This window comes from Myotis davidii, unplaced genomic scaffold, assembly GCF_000327345.1.
Source record: "Myotis davidii unplaced genomic scaffold, ASM32734v1 scaffold573, whole genome shotgun sequence".
In the NCBI taxonomy this organism is placed as follows: Eukaryota; Metazoa; Chordata; class Mammalia; order Chiroptera; family Vespertilionidae; genus Myotis; species Myotis davidii.
This window is the reverse complement of record NW_006285997.1, coordinates 2,251,140-2,269,940: the sequence shown is the minus strand read 5'-3', so window position 1 is coordinate 2,269,940 and position 18,801 is coordinate 2,251,140. Positions and strand designations below refer to the sequence as shown.

The 18,801-nt window shown below is 48.3% G+C and overlaps 1 protein-coding gene across 1 annotated transcript in view; it reads right to left on the bottom strand.

Moving 5' to 3' along the window:
• The window catches only part of ELMO1 (engulfment and cell motility 1), a 396,326-nt gene that overhangs the window by 285,328 nt on the left and 92,197 nt on the right, over positions 1-18,801 (bottom strand). Inside the window, exons 3-4 of the mRNA XM_015559688.1 lie at positions 13,619-13,659; positions 12,593-12,665 (exon numbers count right to left, since the gene is read on the bottom strand). Coding sequence (XP_015415174.1) covers positions 12,593-12,665; positions 13,619-13,659 — 114 coding nt within the window. The remainder of the gene's footprint in view (positions 1-12,592; positions 12,666-13,618; positions 13,660-18,801) is intronic.

The window sequence follows — 18,801 nt, the reverse complement described above, 5'->3', positions numbered from 1 at the left end:
TTGGTGGATAGAGCATCGGCCTGCGGACTGAAGGGTCCCAGGTTCGATTCGGGTCAAGGGCACATGCCCAGGTTACGGGGCTTGATCCTCAGCTGGGGGTGTGCAGGAGGCAGTTGATCAATGATTCTCTCTCATCATTAATGTTTCTATCTCTCTCTTCCTCTTCCTTCCTCTCTGAAATCAATAAAAATATATATATTTTTTAAATTCTTGCTTCAACCTGTTCTTAGTGGCTTGCTTGGCCCATGTGTCCATGTAACTCTGATTATAAAGAGTTGCATTCCAATCTGTTCTGTGTTTCTAGGTCTCTGGGTCTATTTCATTCACTGGTTTATTTTGTTCATTAGATTTCACAAATGAGTGAGATCATGTGATACTTGTTGTTCCCTGACTGGCTTATTTCGCTTAGCATAATGCTCTCCAGGAATCTCAGAGGGGAGGCATGGGTGTGTGGGAAGAGATCAACCTGGCAGCTGATCGATGTTTCTCTCTCACTGATGTTTCTAACTCTCTATCCCTCTCCCTTCCTCTCCGTAAAAAAAAAATCAATAAAATATATTTAATAAATAAATAAAAAGAAAAATAAATAAATGAATAGTTGCGTCCAGTTGTTCCTGGGTTATTGTAAAATGTCTCCACAGTGGAGTGTGACTATGGAAAGCTTCTCTTCATTGGATATAGAGTGTGGGGTTAGGGAGAGAGTGCCAACAAGGTTCCTAACTCATCACCCATGGTTTCCTCCTTGGAAACACGGCAGTCTGTGTTTCAGCCTGGGGTCCTCTCTACTGTTCTGTGGCCACAGCTTCCACTGAACAATGAACTGAAATAAAACACTGAAGATGGGTGAGCTGCATGTATATTCATGGATCCCACAGGGTGAAAGGAAGGAAAACTCACTTTCTCAAAACTGAAGAATCACATAACTTTGGGTAAATTATCTCTTACAACTACAGTTTGGTTCACAGAAGTTGTTATTTGCAATAACTGGAAATAAAAATGATACTACTGACTCGGGTGTTGTATTGTGGTTTGTCTGTCTACAGAATGGTGATATATATGTATAAGGTACCAGAGGGTCTCTTAGTTTCCCCTCCCATTGTTATTGCTGTGAACTGGAGATAAATTCCTACAGCTGAAAGCTGAAGTGTTCTCAGAACAACATCATTTATTTTCAAGAGGGAGCACTCAAGTCCATGTGACTCAGTTTACATATCATTTCATGAAATCTTGTGAAGCTTTAAAAACATTTAATCGACATCTAGCAGAGTATAGATATTATGTGTGCATGTGTATATGCATGTGTGTATACTAGTATGTGTGTACATCTATATGCATGTGTGTATATATACATGAAAGTATGTATGTACTTGTTTTGAAACTGATAATCAGTCGTGTCCGATAATCAGGAACTGAAACTTTCTAACACTGATTTGAGACTCTTGGTAAGAGGAGTGTTAAGATTATTTATTCACTTTGCAATTCCTCCACTGTTAGTCATCTGAAAGGGTTACGTGCGTATTTTGAAAACTGAATTAACCAGCATCGCACATAATTTATTCAGCAATGAAGTGTACAGTTTATCTTTCAAAGAAAACTGCATCACATCAAATCAGCACACAATCCTGGGACACCTACATATTACACTAGGGAACCACGCGAGACCCTGGAGGGCACCCAGAGGTGGGCACACAGTTTTTTGTGGTAAAGCACTTGGATCCGGCCGAGAGGAAATACAGATTAGCTCACAGTTAAAGAAGAGTTCAAGGCCACAATAAAGAGTCAGGTCCCAATTAGTGGGGGAAAAATGAAGCTAAGGGATAATAAATTAAAGAGACAGTAGTTCCTAGAGCAGCAGAGAGGAGGGAAGAGGCTGAGAGGAGGACTGAATTAAGAAACTAATCTCCCAACTGGGGTTAAGATGATGTCAGACAAGCAGCCCAGGTCCCGTCCATCGTACAGTTCCGGTTCGGTGGCGAGAGGACGGAGCTGCCCTGAAGTGACAGCGTGTTAATGGCATTGCTTCCAGCGCGTGTTCGCTGCGGAGACGCATTTCCCAGAAGCAAGGAGTCTGTCATCTCATGCCTTTATCCCCAACATCCAATCTAGTGCCTGAAACCTAGGTCTGGGGTGGTTCTGAATGCCAGGAAAAGCCACACTGGGGAGACAGAGCCAAGCTTACCTGGAGAACACTAAGGCAGCTTGTCTAAAGTTAGGGGAACAAGGGACAGGCCACACAACAGAGAATGTTGACTGGGGCTAGATCCTGACTGGGGCCAGGCCAAGTAAGAAAGGTGGGCCCCATTCTTCTGGGCAGTGGCAGAGACCAGTCAGAAAGCTGCCTCCAGGTCATGGAGCCCGCGGGAATTCGGAGTGGGTTTTCGTCTGTGAGCAGGAATACGGGGAAGGACCCAGAGGCCACTGTCACTCTCAGCGGGTAGCGTTCAACATGGCACCGGGACCGCCCTCACTTGTGAAAAATGCTTGGGCCCCAGCATGAATCTACCCTGAATCTGAGAGCCGTGCTTGGGAAGATGGAAGCAGCCCAGGTGGAAGAGACCCAGCTTTACTGCCTAAAAACACAGTGCGACACAAGCCTGTAAATACAGTAAAAGCCACTGCATTGTGCACTGTAATTAGGTAGATTTTTTTATTAAGATATCTCAATAAAGATGTTTTTTTAAATAAACAGAGTCAGGCTGGTATGGCTCAGTGGTTGAGCACTGATCCAGGAACCAAGAGGTCAGAGCACATGGCCGGGTTGTGGGCTTGATCCCCAGTGGTGGGCTTGCAGGAGACAGACATTTCTCTCTCATTGATATTTCTATCTCTCTATCCCTCTCCCTCTCTCTCTCTCTAAAAATCAATAATAAGTAAATACACAAATATAATAAAGCAGAAGAGTTCATGTCCTACTTATAGACATTTCTCCACTTATTTACCTATGAATATAAGTTAGATAATTTTTATATTCTGACTTAGGAGTGTCCAAAAGGGAAGTCAGAATTAGATATGATAGTAAGGTAACTATACATTAACATTTTATCGGGTTGCGCACATCAACAAATTTATCAAGAACGCATCCCTGTGGACATACCTGAGCAGTATTATTCACCTGCATTGCGTCATCGGTGCCCTTCACCGAAATGTCAAGGAACAGTCAACAAGCTTTTGAAGGCGACATTCCAAGAAGATTCTTATCTGGTCCTATTTTCTACCAGCCTTTGATGTCAATCTCATCGGGTATTTCAAAAATCCAGGCATTCTTTCCTCTCCCCAGTGAGTCATTTTCTGATGGTTTCTAGCACAGCTTCCAGCTCTCCTCCAGTATGGTGCATCCAGACTAATCACAGGGCCACAGCCTAAGCATCTGTGGTCAGGCTCAGCTTAAAGCCCTCTGAGGGATTCCCAGTGCTCTTAGCATGAGGTTCAAAACCCTGACCATGGCCTCCCAGGCCTGGAAAACTGGGACTGACGCCAAATTCTCCAGCCAACATCTTGCCCATTTTACGGGCTTCACCCCTTCACTCCCAGCCTTTCCTCTTAGATTTCTGCTTGAATATCACCTGCTCCAGGCTAAATTAGGTCTGGACACTCGCATTTGTCCTTTGTGGCACTTACAGTTGTAACTGGTCAATGCGGGGTGAATGCCAACTGTCTTTCTCCCCTTCTGGACTTGGGCATCAGGAAGGTGGGAACTACCTCCAGCCCAGCACAGTGCTGGCACATATGGGCATCAGGACACATTTCTTGAGTCAAATCCATGCCTTCTCAGCTTTTCTCCTCCTGGCGTGGCTGTTTCCTCTCGACAGCCCCAGTGACGGGCTGGGAGAGCCAGGGCCACCAGCCTGTCCAGGAAGACCCGCTCCCCAGAGCCTGGTGACCGGCCCACAGGCAGCCAGCAGGGCTCACAGCATCCCTAACTGAAGTCAGGCTCAGTCACAAGTCAAGGGAGAAAGGCCTCCGTGCCAGGCAGAGGTGACCTGGGCGTCTAACGAAGGCGATGCAGACAGCAGGCGCGAGACAGGAGGCAGAGAGGGCCAAGGGGCAGCGGAGAGAAGGGCTTGGAGTCAAGGGACGGGGCAAGGGGGAGGCAGGCACACCTTTCCTTGCCCGGCCTGCCTGCTGAGAGCCAGTGCTGGCGGCTCTGGCCAGGTCCACAGGTGGCAGCCGTGCTGGTCACACCTGGCAGGGGGAGTTTGCTGAGGAAGCGACAGAGGCTCCTGTGGAACAAACGTGGGAATCTTGCACAACCGGGAATGCGTCCTAGGACGTGGACGGTTCGGAAATTTACAAGGACCCTGGGCTCAGATGACAGAGCCCACCTGTCCTAGGGAGAGCTCTGTGATCAGAGTAAGACCTACATGGGTGGCAAGGGGTCAACTTCTGGTCCCAATTGGCTGTGGGGCAGCAGGGAAGAGATCCCTGGCACCAGGCCACAGAGAGGACCCTCCCAGGAGCCAGGGCAGGGCAGCTCCCTGGAGGCACATGCCTTTGCCTGTGTTGGATGTCGTTTGGTAGTGGTATAGGGGTGTGTGTGTGTGTGTGTGTGTGTGTGTTACTTTCTTCAGGGAAGAGCACACTCAGAACGTGTCTTCCTTAAACCCCTGGCCGCTTGTATTTTTCCTTCTTAATCCCCCTTGTAATGATGTTCAGTGACTTGCAAACATTTTTGACCCAAGCCGGGTGAAAACTAACACCACCATGTGTTACAGGAGTGAAATGAAAGAAATATTCCAGCAAACGACACATGGAACATACTCTTGTCTTTATTATAGTCCATGTTTAATGCTCTTTCAGCCTACTCAACTGATTTTATACCCACTAATAAATAATAACCTGCAGTTTGGAAAACAATACTACTGCCTCTATGATCATATAACTTATCATTTAAAAACAATTTTACACTTTTCAGATTATATTCAAAGTAGAAGAAAATTCCCCAATCTTCCCGGAAATACCCCGGACCTCACACTCTCTGAGCCACATTGAGGAGATGGGGCGAGGGGCCCTGCGCTGCCTGGGCCTGAGGATCCTCACCAGGCAGAGGCGGACGAGCCCGGGGCGGTGCCCTGTCTCCTTCCCTGGCAGCCCACGCCACACACCAGAAAGGCGAGCTGGACGTGCAAACACGCGTGCATCCATCTGAACTGTTTGCATCTCAGAGCTCCTCAGACAGCCAGGGGACAGCCCTGCTCTCATCTTGTTTAGCGACCAACGGAGACATGCACCCTCATGTCCTCTGACCCAGCCCGGAGGTGCCCTCCACCGTCTCTGGTCAGAGCGGAGCTGCCCACACAGCGGGGGCCCCGTTCCCTTCCAGGTGGGGAGGGGCTCTGGGGACACGTGGGCACTTTGGGGGGATGGCTAAGGCATGGTTTAGCAATGCTGATCAATCGCTGTTATTGGGGCAAAGGTGTCCATAGAATGCAGTGCTTTGGGGAGGACTCAGAGGTGGTGAATGAGGACTGGCCACTGTGGAAACCAGGGAGGAGAAAGAAGAGAATGGAAAATGGATTTCTACCTCCAGTACCAGGCCCTGGGGGCCTGCCGCTGCGGACGTCCAGAAACGCCTGCCTGTCCACAGCACAGCCTGGAGCACTGGTTGGCGCTCTGCAGGCAGACTTCTTGGGCCAGGTCCACGCCGTCATCCCCACCCTGAGCCTCCCATATCCTGAGCCTCCGCAGTGCCCACTGCAATGTGGAGTGTGGAACAATCAAAGCCGGCCCACGGGCTCACTGTGAAGATTCCACACCACACGGTCCGCGGGGAGCGCGTGGCTGAGCGCTTGTCACACCGTGAGCCTCCACAAATGTTCAGGGCCGTGGTCACTGCCTCCCCCCACCCCCTCCGTCACTCCCCACTGGCCTGCCAGATGCCTAAAGCTCCCAGACGAGTGGTCTTTCAGGGACTACATTTCCCATTAGTCTCTCAGAATTCAGATCAGATGCCATTCAAACTCAGCCAGCCTGCTCCAGGACCCTCTGAACCCCTTTCTCTTCTAGTAGCCGCCCCTTTCCACAGGGGATACGTTCCAAGACTCTCTGGTAGGTGCCTGAACCAAGGGCAGCACCAAACCCTCTCGGTACTCTGTTCGTACACACACACACCTATGCTAGAGTTTAATGTATAAATTTGGGCACAGTGAGCCATTCACAATAACCAATAATACAATAGGACAATTATAACAATATACTGTAAAAAACAGTTATCGATATGTGAGGGTGGCAGGTGCTCTCTCAGCAAACTAGCACACATTTATTTACTCTTCCTTTCCCACAGTCTCCCGGACAGAAGAGTCCTCTCGCCACAGCCACCTGAGCATGCGATGTGCCCCTCCCTTACTACGCTGGGAACTTCTACCTTCTCACTTGAAGGAAGCACTTGCAGCTTCTCTGAGGCATCAGAACTGCCAGCATCACTACTCTTGTGCCCTGGGCTGTGATTAGGTAAAAGGAGGGGGACCTGAGCACAGCACGGTGACACCTGATCTGATCATCAGGATGCAAGCAGGTGACTAATGGGCGGACAGCGAGGAGAGGGATGAGTCACATCCCAGGTGGGATGGAGCGGGACTGCATGAGACTTCATCAGGCTTCTCCGAACAGCACACACATGAATACTGAGAACTGTTCTCTGGGATTTTTCATGTAGTATGTTCAGAGCGCGGCTGGCCATGGTAACTGCAGCCAAGGAGAATGTTCCTGCCTCTCCTTCCTCAGAACCTGTGTTCATTCCAGGACCTGGAGATGCAGAGCATGGAGAATGGACCCTCACTAAGCTCTTTGCAGAGCCCAGGCCTGGGGGCGTGAGAGATGAACTGAATGCCAGTAACGGAGTCGTCTCCTGACCTGATGGGGAGCACCAGGCCCCCGGTGTTGTGCATCCCTGTCTGCCCGTGGTGCTCGGGGGCTCGGGGCCTGAGAACTCAGAGCACCTAGGAAGTGGAAACTGCAGAGAAGGGGTGCTCTTCAAACAACCCTACCTCTGCCCCAAGGTCCCTGGGGCCAGCTTTGCAGAGAGGGCCTGGGTCAGGCGTAGTTACCGCTGATATCACAAAATGGGATTTCCTCCCTTCGAGGTAGACCACATGAAGGTCTTCACAGGGGAAACCAAATGCCATTCTGAAATCGGGATAAAACTTCAAGGTCCACGTTGCCCAACCCGCCAATGACATCCCCCACCATGCCCTGCTCCTGGGAACTGCCTCCTGCGTGCTTAGAATTAAGGGTGGTAAGGCCAGGTTCCTGTTTGCCTACAAGGACTGCGATGGGGGCTTTAATACTCTCTCAGACCATTAGATAATCCCCACGAAAGGCAAGTGAAAATCATTTTCTAGCCCCTGTGAGGGGGAGACTGCCTGTTACACTTCCTCTAACGTACCCTCTTAAGGAATAAGGAAGGGACAGGCTGAGGCTCGCAGCCAATGCCACAGGCTGTAACTTCCTGCCTGAGTTCTCGAGGCAGTAACGGTCAGAATCACTGGCTGCGTCAGCAAACAAAGGGCATCGTAACTGTATGGGGGCCCAGGTACTGGGAAGGAGGGCGTCAGGAGGTGGCACCTGGGTCCCAGCCTCAGTCTGACCGCTGCCCATCCGAGTGACCTAAACAAGTTGTTGCCTAGTCACTCTCGGTCTCACATTCCTCACTGTAAAATGGAGATAATACCCGCATCATCAGACCGGAATGAGGACAGAGAACGCCAATGCATATTCCTCCCCATCGCAGAAGACAAATTCCACTGGAATATTTGAAGTTAACACGCAATCCACACAAGTAAACAAGTAGGACTGCACAGCAAAGGAAACCATGGACCGAATGAAAAGGCAAGCTATGAAATGGGAGAAAAGTGTATACAAATCACATATCTGACAAAGGGGTTAATATCCAAATTATATAAAGAACTCACAAGAGTCAATAGCAAAACAACAAACAATCCAATTTTAAAATGGACAGAAGAGCTAAATAGACATTTTTTGAAAGAAGGTATATAAATGATTGATGAGTATATGAAAATATGCTCAAGATCATTAACAATCAGGAAAATGCCACAATGTATGAAAGCCACAATGACAGTTTATCTCACACATGTTAGAATGACCATCATCTAAAAGGGGGGGGTTGGAGAGAGAAAGAAAGAGAGTTGGTGAGGATGCTGAAAAGAAAGAGAGCCCTCTTGATGGAGATGTAAATGGGTGCAGCCACTATGGGAAACAGTATGATGGAAGTTCCTCAAAACAATCAAAAACTCAACTAGCATAATGAACCAGAAACCCCACTTTCTGGGTATATTTCCAAAGAAAATGAAAAGAGGTTACCAGAGAGATAAGCACCACCGTGCTCATCGCAGCATCGACAATAGCCCAGACATGGAAGCAACGTAAGTGGCCGTGGACAGGTGATGAGGAAAGACGTGGTATGTGTGTGCTCACTGGAATATTACTCAGCCCCGAGGGAGAAGGAAATCCTGCCATTTTCAACATCATGGATGGCCCCTGCGGGCATTACACCAAGAGGTAAGTCCCACATGGAAAGACAAACACTGCAGGGCATCGCTTATATCTAAAATCTTAAAAACAAAGCCAAACAGAAACAGAGCAGATCAGTGGTTGCCATGGGCTGAGGGGCTGAGAGAAATGGAGAGAGGCTGGGAGAAGGGCACAAACTTCAGCTGTAAGATGAATGAAGACGGAGGATATGGAGGATGTAACGTAAAATACGGTGATTATGGTCGATAACACTGTAGCATAGAACTGAAATTTGCTGAGACAGGAGAACTTACCTGTGCTCACCAAATAAGTAAATAAATAAATGAGGTGATGGATGTGCTAATTAGGTAGATGGGAGGAATCCTTTCAAAATGTATCGGCATATCTAATTACCATGATGGACACTTTACCATGATCTTACAACTTTATTTGTCAATTATACCTCAATAAAGCTAAAAATACACAATTTACTTTTCATTTTTTATTCTCTCCCCCGGCCCCAGACATAACCGAGATACAAAAGTCTCTGGGGCAGAATGTGAACTTGTGAACAGCTAACGCTTAGCTTTCTCCAAGGCATTTGCATGCTACACTTCTGCTTAACGCTGCTTGACAATGTGACACTCCCCCACTGCACGGAAAGAGCGAAGCTAATGGGCCAATAAGCAAATAAGGAGGTTACAGAGAGGGGGCTGGGGCCAGGTGGGAGCTGCCTTCCTGGGGAGCCCCAGCCCCAGTCCACCGGCCACAACCTGTGCTGGCTGCCAGGCCTGGGGAAATGTTCTCTAAAATGACAGGTCACAGCTGATCTCTGGCAGAGGAGGAGACCACCTCGTACACAAGGGGAGATCAGTAACTAAGAACACACACAGGCTTCAAGCATCAGTCACCAGTTACCATGGTGAGGCCAGTATTACCTAACAACTCACTGGGCTGTAAGTGCCCAAGATCGTGCTAAATACATTGCCTGAAAAGATGGAAAATGGGCTCTAGTTCTAGGAAAACTTGCAAGGAGCTACCTGGACCTAACGGCAGATGGCAGGCAGCCCAGGTCTGCCCCTGCAGACATTGGCTTGAGGCCCTTCCCTGCCCTGCAGTGCAGAGTGCTGTGGAACAGCTGCAGGGGGAAAAGGCGTGACATCTTAATTACAAACAAAGTATTGGGAAGATGAGTCTCCTCATGCCTCAAACTCTTCCTAAAAGAACAGCCCCTGCCGAGCTGGTGTGGCTCATGGTGGAGCATCTGAGCACTGACCCATGAACCACGAGGTAACGGGTTAGGTTCCCAGTCAGGGCTCATGCAGGGGGCCTGCGGGAGGCAGCGATTAATGTTTCTCTCTCACTGATGTTTCTATCTCTCTCTCCCGCTCCCTTCTTCTCTAAAATCAATAAAAATATATATTTTTAAAAAGAATAATCTCTGCTGCCACTGCCCACTGGAGAGGGACAGATGGAATGACAGGCTTAGGTGGCAGTCCCTTTTATTTTATTTTATTTATGTTTATTGATTTTAGAGAGAGGGAAGGAGAGGGATAGAGAGATAAAAACATCAACTGGCTACCTGTTGCACGCCCGCTCCTGGGCAAAAGCCGGGCATGTGCCCTGACTGGGAATTGAACCACGACCTCCTGGTTCATGGGCCGAAGCTTAACAACTGAGCCACGATGGCCGGGGAGGTGGCAGCCCCTTTTAAACTCAACAAGAACTTCCTCCAGCAGAACAATTTCCCAGAAAATGACTAGGATGCCCAATAATATTATAATTTTCCTACTATTCTGAGGAGTTTAAACTGGCTGAGTCTATGTTAATTTTAATTAGAACAAAAGCATAAATGCTGCATGAATTTTTAAGTTTTTCCAAGAATCAGCTGCACACAAACACGCTCCTAGGTCGAACTTAGGGCATGACTTCCGTTCACGGTGCACAGAGCCCACCTCTTCGGAAGAGGGGCCCAGGGCCCAGGGCTTCCAGGTGGTCCCCGGTGCCTGCACCAGGACCCCAGGAGGGCTGTCTGCATGCAAACCCAGGCCACATCCCAGGCCTGCTCCATGAGTCGCCCAGGTCAGGGTCTAAAATTCTGTACTTTTAAAAGGTTCTCCCCGGGATGCTACGTTCTCTAGTCTGAGAATCCTGTCGTTAGGAATCGCCAATGAACTCCAGTCCCCTGACAATGGTGACAGAAGACAGGACAGCCACCAGGGGACACAGGCAGAGAGAGGCTAATCAAAGGCAGGGCTCAGGGTGGCTCACCGACTGTGGACCACAACCCCGGGTCAGAGTCCAGCCCAAATCCAAGGGTTCTATCTGTGTGCGTGAGACACAAGTATTTCACAAGCTATGCAGGAGATACACTCCGACCTAGTCTATCTATTCTATTCCATTTTTTAACACGATTACAATGAACTGAATTGATTGCATTATCCACTAGCTGGTGATGTTTGTAAAACCCTACTATAACTTCCACTGTCCTATAATCTTATCACTTAAAAGTTTTTACACTTTTTCGCATTATACCTCAGTGAGCAGAGAACCACCCAATCTTTTCCAATGACACCCCAAAGTCACAATATGTTAGCTGCCTTTAAAAGGTGAACCAAGTTGAAATGAGTCTTCTGCTTAAGGCGATCGTCAGCAATACATTTCCCTGCTAGCGCTGAACCTTATTTATCTCCTCTTTATCTTACAAAGAGCAGCATGTAGATTATCTGAAGGCAGGATAAAATAAATGAAAAATACTAAGAAAATGAAGCATGAGGACAGGGAGCTAAGTGTCTGTGGAGTGAGTCAAAGGAACAAGTCACATTAACATGGCAGGAGGTCCAGTCCCAGCGTTAACTCTCAGCACCAGCAGCCGGTGACGAGGAAAGCACAGGCGTTATGAAAGTTCCCGTGTGCACCTGGACAGAACAAGGCAAATTCTGGAAGCATTTCCAGGCTGTGGCTGTCCTCCCTCACACCCCCGCCCCCCAACACACACACACACACGCTCCTCATGTAAAGTGAGCAGTCACAGTGGGCATAAGGCCCACTACTGCATCCACCTTCCACCATCACTTGACTTGTGGGTAAACCTGGGGTTACTCTAGGGGCCACTGACGGAGGAACAAAGCCCAAAGCCAGAGGTCGCCCCAATCTCCCTCCTCCCAGAGCATTCTCCATTTACTTCTGTCCCCGCGCTGCCCACCTCGCTGTGGTGAAAACTTTTCACAGAGCTGCCCCCTCCTCCCCACCGACGGCACCAGGTTACATGTTCCACGAGGACCATGTTGGCTCCCTGCATCTCAGTGAATGCTCCATAAAACCCAGCTGGATGCTCAGCTTCTCTAGAAACCCCCACAGGAAAAGTGACGGGAGCGCAAAGACGTGGACTTGCTTCTTGATTCTCTCGGTCACTACCCCTGAGATGCTGACCAAGCCACTGGACTTTTTTGATTCAGTTCCTTGTCTGTCAACAAAAGCCAATGTGTGTGCATCATGCATCATGGGTGAGTCTCGAGGAAGAAATCAACAAACAGATGTAACAATCCTGGCCCACTTCCGGGCATCCAGTAGGTTCTGAATGAAGGTCAGTTTTCCCTTCTCCCACTGATTTCCCAGCTGCCAGAGCCCCCGTCGTCTTCACAACCCCCCGCTCTCCTCCAAGCTCCCCACAGCATAAACATCACCGAGAAGAAAGCAGGGCTCCCCAAAGCCACCGAACACCTGAGCCTGCACAACGCCAGCTTAAAAAAGTTCTTGCCATTGTTTCAAGACCTTGAAGAGGGTTTAGGCATTGCTGGGGGAAACGTTGTGAAAGGGAGCTAGGCTGTCATTAAGGGTCCCATTAATGCTTCAACCACGCAATGAGAGAGAAAATGAGTGAACTCGCTGTTAGAAGTAAGTGCAGTTGCTAACACGGGACATAGAGACCTAGTGGTCTTCACTCTTGGATGGGCTAAATGCCGCCTGGTAGTACTGATGGGGCAGTTCCTTGCTGTGCAGACTCCACTTTGTGGAGGGTCAATGTGAACTGTAGACCAGTATGGTCCTGAGCAGAGGAAACATCACTCATGTTTCAACTTCCTTAAAGGCTAATTGTCCCAGATTCAATCCCAGGCAGACCTACCTTTTCCGTGATGTAGAAGTTTGAGCTGTCGGCATGCTGCAGAGCGAAGAGTTCATGGTTGGGCACGGACCACCTGAAATATAAGCATAAACTGGTCAGAAAACCAGTGAACGGTCACTTTAATTGTTAGTTTGGCAGAGGTGGAGGAATTGGACACCCTATTACACCCCCCACAACGTAGTTGCTAATTCTAAACGATATCAGTCCACCTGTCACCCTAAGACCCGTTCTTTCCCCCTGAGGCCCACCCAGGTTTCATTCCAAGCCTCCTGCTCACTGCAGCATTTCACCTGCTTGGCTTCGGGCAGGGGTGATGTTTCAATATAAAGTTACACTCTTCCCTATGTTGAAGGCGTGGAGCAGAGACGGGAAAACAAAGGAAATGAATGCAATTTAAGCTTTTGATAGCCGCTGCATTTTGATTGCCTCTGCACTCTCCAATTCCCAATCACTCTGGCTTGCTGCAAACTGGAACATTCTAGCGAAGTATCCTGGATCTTAGGTAAATCCCAGGTACCTTCTACCCACAGTTCTGTTGTAAGAGAGAAACACCCACAAGCAGCTAGTACGTGCTTTCCCCTGACTGTGTGCGGCCAAAGAGAAGTGGGAAAGCGCGCTGCTGGGCCGTCCACGGGCTGCGAGTGGCCGCTGACCTGTGTCATACTTTCCTCTTTACGGGGCCTGCGTGGCCCTCCCTGATACCAAATGAGGTGAGCATCTAACTCCGGAACGTTAGGCCGCTCCCTGCTGAGACCGATGGGTGAGCGCAGCTTCTCACAATAAACAGAGCCTCCCCCGCCCCCCGCCCAAGGTACCCACACGGCCAGTTCACACCTTCCTGTTAAGGAACAAGGTAACCTCTGGGTGGAAAGAGGCATGCACATCTCACGTAGGCATTTGGGGTGTCTTTGGGCAGGTCGAGGGGTGACTTATGAGTGACATCTGACCATCACACGGGAATATTCTATTTGCCCCTCAAGTTGTGGCCCGGAGCCCCTCAGGTGAATCCTGAGTAACAACACTCACCCGTCACAGACTTCCTTTATTATCGCAGACAGCGGTTTTTTCTGCAAAATAGCAAAAAAAGGAAATACTGTTAGTTTCATTTCATCATTTGAAATGTTTAAAAAAGGAGAAGCAGAAGGTGAGTGGAGATCTCTAAGCAAGGAGACTTTCCACTTGCTGCTCTTGGCTGTTCTGAAGAAGCCCTTGCTTTTCTCAGGGTAATCACCTAGCCGCCGTCACCGCCACATATGCTAATGACTGATGACCCCGGGGCACATTCCTCTATTTAATAGTGTAAGTTGAACAAAATATACATCATCTGCAACTCGGCCATGTGAAAATCAGGATGAAAACACAGCTTGGTTCAAAGCTCTCAGAAGCCACGAAGGCCTGCAAGGTCAATGATAACCAGAGCTCCTCAGAGGCCATGGGTCGGGCTACCAGCAGCCCGCTTGTGCGCAAACAAGCGTAGACTCGTGATATTTTTATGGAACATGTGGCACATGAAACAGGAGGTATTGTGAAATTTTTCCTCCCGAGCGCATAGAATTCTTTCCACATCCGTGGCACTGACAAACGCCAATCACGCAGCCACTTGAGCTGGGCACACGCGAGCAATGGGGCCAAGACAGCATGTGCCCTGGTGTCAACTGGCAGCTGGCACAGCTGGTCCCCCTGCCTCACAGCCACAGCTGCGCTCTGCCCGCCTCCAGATGGAAGGAATGCGGGGTGGCACACAGCTCACCCAGAGATGTGGAAACACGTTCTGTTTTGGATGCAAACAGACCCTGTCTGTCTCCTGGAGTGTCAACCAAAAGAACAAGTCACAGACCAAGAACAAATGGGGAAGAGAAATCAAAGAAAGACACACATGGTCGAAGGTTTTCAGATGCACCAAGAAAACCTGTCTACACAGAAGTAAGTTTTAGTCCCTTCCTCTGAGGGCAAAGCCATGTGGAGAAAGGGCTTCGGAGCCAAGCAGGACCAGTTCCAATCCTAGCTCGTCAACTTGCTTGCAGTTGGACCTACAACTTCCTTCATTTGCTGAACCTCAAACTAGTTTATCTGTAAAATGGGCATAGAGCCTACTCACTCCTTGGGGTGGTGATATAATTAACAAAATTACATTAGAATCAACACAAAGGGCAAAAGATACAAAAAATGGGTTCGGGTTCTGGCTTCGTTGGCCTCTCATGTCACTAGAAGAGCTCCATTTCCTTCTTGTATCTTTGCCCTTGGACACAATGCTGCCATATCCACCCTCCCGTGAATTCTGAACACTATAGTCCTTTCTAAGGCCCTCCAGCCCTGCCCAGAGCTCCAACTCCGTCCGCAGTGTTGCTCCAATGACCCCCTCCCAGTGGAGGCCCAGCCTCTATGACAGTGTGTTCAAAATGATGTCTGCCGACAACTATGAACAAGTGGGGGAAAGAAGGACCTAGCACTGGGGAGTGGAAAGATGGTGGGGTGTGCTTGCCATCCTGAGTTGGTCTCCTTTAGAATAAGATTAGAAATGGGGATCGGGCTCTACCATGAAGTTAATGTCACATTAGTCTGAGGCCTTTGCGAACATCTGTCCATTGTTTAGGGATTTAGCTGTAAATTAAGGGGCAAACCAAATGAATAAAAAACTGTGGAAACAAAACTTCTCTCGTAAGACAAAGATTTTGACCTTTCAGCATTTCCTGAAGATCAATCGGTCTCTGAGACCCCTAATCTCACTTCTTGCACCCTCCAAACTGCGTATGTAACAGAACTGGATTTCAGCCTTCAATGACATGGAAACAATAGATAAGGCCACGGAAGTATTGCTATGGAGATAGGAAAAGGCACCTGAAACCATAGCTCCCGGAATCTGACTTCCCAGTTGAGGACTCCTAGAGAAACTTCTGGGATTTTAATTCAGATCCGAATCATAGACTCAGAATCAAATTTGAAAAGACAGAAGCCTGTGGGCTTCTAGAACGATGACATCTAGGACATTCTGAAGATGGATAGAAGGAAGTAGTAAAGACCATGGGAAAAACAAGCTTAAAGATTTACTAGAGAAAGGTTAAAGAAAAACTCTTACACCACAGACGAAAAGGAATCACGGTTAACTGAACATGAAGCACCCATGGTGCAGCCTCACCTACTGAGATGATGACGTGGGAGGATGAGGCTAGTCCCACTGGCCACTTCCTACACCTGTCCCTCCATTCTTCCACCTGCTCCAAGGAAACATTAGCTTCCACCACCCACACCTAGTTGCAATGACTCTCACAGTGCTCATCTCCCTTAACCTGTCCATCTAACTTGACACCATCACTACTACCTTCTTTCTGACACCCTCTTTCCAGCACTTGTGTTGTATTTTCTTCGTTTTCCTATTTTATAACCAATTCAACAAAATCCAGGAGACCCTTCCTTGTTTCTCTTTGACCTCTAGCTTCCAAGCTCCGTGTTTCTGTTCTTGTGTCTCTGCTTTTACTTAATCGGTCAGTTCCTCACTCACCTTGACTGCCCTAAATCTATTCTGGTCCCAGAACCCTCTCTTGCAAATCTTTGACAGCTTGTTAAACATAGCATTTTAACTCTCCTTCAGGCATCTTATTTAAATATGAAACAAAACTCATCATTCTCACCATTCACTACCCATCACTCTACCCCAACATAGCGTGCCCCCAAAGCCCTCCAACCCCCACCATGACGACCGTCTTGTTGCAACTCCACTACTGCCAGGGGCATCATTACCTTTATTTCCTTAATTTCCAGGTCAAATTGTTTACAAGGCTGTGTAGCATTTTCCTCTGTGACGTTCACATTATTACTTCTCACCTCCTAACCAGCCTTATAAAGTCCTGATGCCCCTCATTCCAACTCCTGCTATGGCATGAATCGTTCCCTAGTCCAGTCATCCTTAATCCTACTTTCCAGCCCCAGCGCCTTTCCCGAGGACCACTTGCCATGCATGCCCCATCCAATGCTCCACTGGCACGTCAACCTCAGATTCCTACCTTCCATTAGCTCCTACTTTTGGCAGTTCTTCCATGTACGTTTCCAGCGGACCTGCCTTCTCCTTCACTTTGCCCTATTCTGTGATAGTCACGTTTACAAGACACTGCGGCTCATCCTTACTTCCTCCCTAGCTTCTCTCTCCTTTGTCCTTTCCAGACCTTGTCACCACCTTTGTTAAGAACTCTCCCTGGGATCCCATCACCAGACCCCTGCAAATGAATCTACACATCTCCAAGTTTCTTTCTTTCTAATCCTCACTTTAACTGTAATTAGGCAAAATTAGAACTTCCCCTCAAACTTTGCTCATATCAGTCTTTTGCTCCAATATCCCCCAGAGATCCCCAATGACCACCAACTACATAGTGTGTGTGTGTGTGTGTGTGTGTGTGTGTGTTCCATACTTTCACTTTATTCACTGTATTTGCTGAAATGTCCCTCTCTTCTTTCTGCTCCATCTCTAACAATGAGCTCTGGGGATCCTTAATATCCATATCAAAGCCACCACCTCTAAGCACATGTCCCTGGTCCCCCCAGAGAGAGAGACCACAGCCTCTTTGTAGGAAGTACTCCCAAGGACTTCTGTACCTCTTGTACCTTCTTGTCTCTGAGAACACAGCATCTTAACGTATCTTTGAACCTCCTCCTTCACACAGTACCAGTTTCCACGGTGCACAGGTGCCAATAGGATCTAAGAAACTCAATATACTCCTGCTAAATGGGAATCCACACACTCACTAACTTTCCTTTAAAAAAAAAAAAAAAAGAAAGGCCTGATATAAAGCCAACTATTTGGAAGGACAGCCTGTATTCATCAGTACCCCGTGCCCCACGTCCTACCACACCCGCCACTGCTGGGCTGGAGCCAGCTGCTGGCTCTGAACTGGTGGACGTGTGAGGGCTGCGGCTGCTGCCTGCACAGACCCCTCGCCAAGGGGTTGCGTGACTCACGGCCTGGAAGAGCCCTGAGCGAGGCAGCTGATGGAGAGTGTAGTTCAACAGGTGGCAAAACAGGCACCAATCAAGTGACTGTCCCCATCCCTTAGCAAGGCCACGCAGGTCATCAGCACACCTTCCATAAGCAGGGACTGAGCCAGATACCCCTGCAGAAAACACTCTTCTGGAATCAATGCCCATAGAGAGCCCTCGGTGGGACACGAGCTCTGCGACTGATCCCACTCCCAGCCCTGCCCTGGCTCTGCCGCACTTCGCTTCCTGTTTGCTGGGTTACACAGGATGCGCCTATCTGCCCGGTTCCCTAAGACATAGGAGTAGTGACAAGGGCCACACCTTGAAAGCTTCCTGCAGGCCCGCTGAATAACCTCCCTTTCACCTCGCTGAGAGAAAAACGGCCGGGAGAAAAGAAAATGTGGTGTAAAAGGATGAAAACTGGTTTTTCTCCCTGTGACTCCATAAACCCTGAAGGAACGAAAAATGAAATTCTATACTCTATTTGGATATATCTGGTTTATAATACTGAGGCAAAATTATTTTCACTGCCTGAGTATGTTTTCTTAACTTATAAACATTGTAACTAAATTCCTTAAGCTTTTTGTGGGTTTTTTTAAAATTGAATTTATTAAGGAGATATCTATATATATAACAGCCTAAGTGACCAAACAACCAGTCCACCAGTCACTATGATGCACACTGACCACCAGGGGGCAAACACTCAATGCAGGAGCTGCCCCCTGGTGGTCAGTGCACTCCCACAGCCAACCTCCCACTGTCCCTCCCTGAGTCAGGACTGGGCGAGAAGGCCCCAATCGGCCCTGATCCCTGGCCAGGCTGAGGGACCGCCACCCATGCATAATTTCATGCACCAGACCTCTAGTTGGTTAAAAAAATTATATAGGCTTCAGGTGTACAATTCTATAATACATCATCTGTGCTCACCACCCCAAGTCAAGTCTCCTTCCATCACCATTTATCCCCTCTTTTACCCTCTCCTACCTGTTTTGAAGGTCAAGATTACTTTCTAGGACTCACAGTGAGCTGAAACGGGAAAAGCTGGTTTTAAAGATAACCAGGAGGGTAGATAGTTGTCTTAGATTTCTATGTGCAAGGGACCAGGGATTGTGTGCACGTTAGACCCAAAACGTGCATTTTCTTCCCTGTTCCCTTAGGCAACCTAGGAGAGTACTTCTTCACTTTATAAAAATTTAATGTCAGCAGAAATATTTTTATTTGTCAAGCAAAGTTCATTTCCC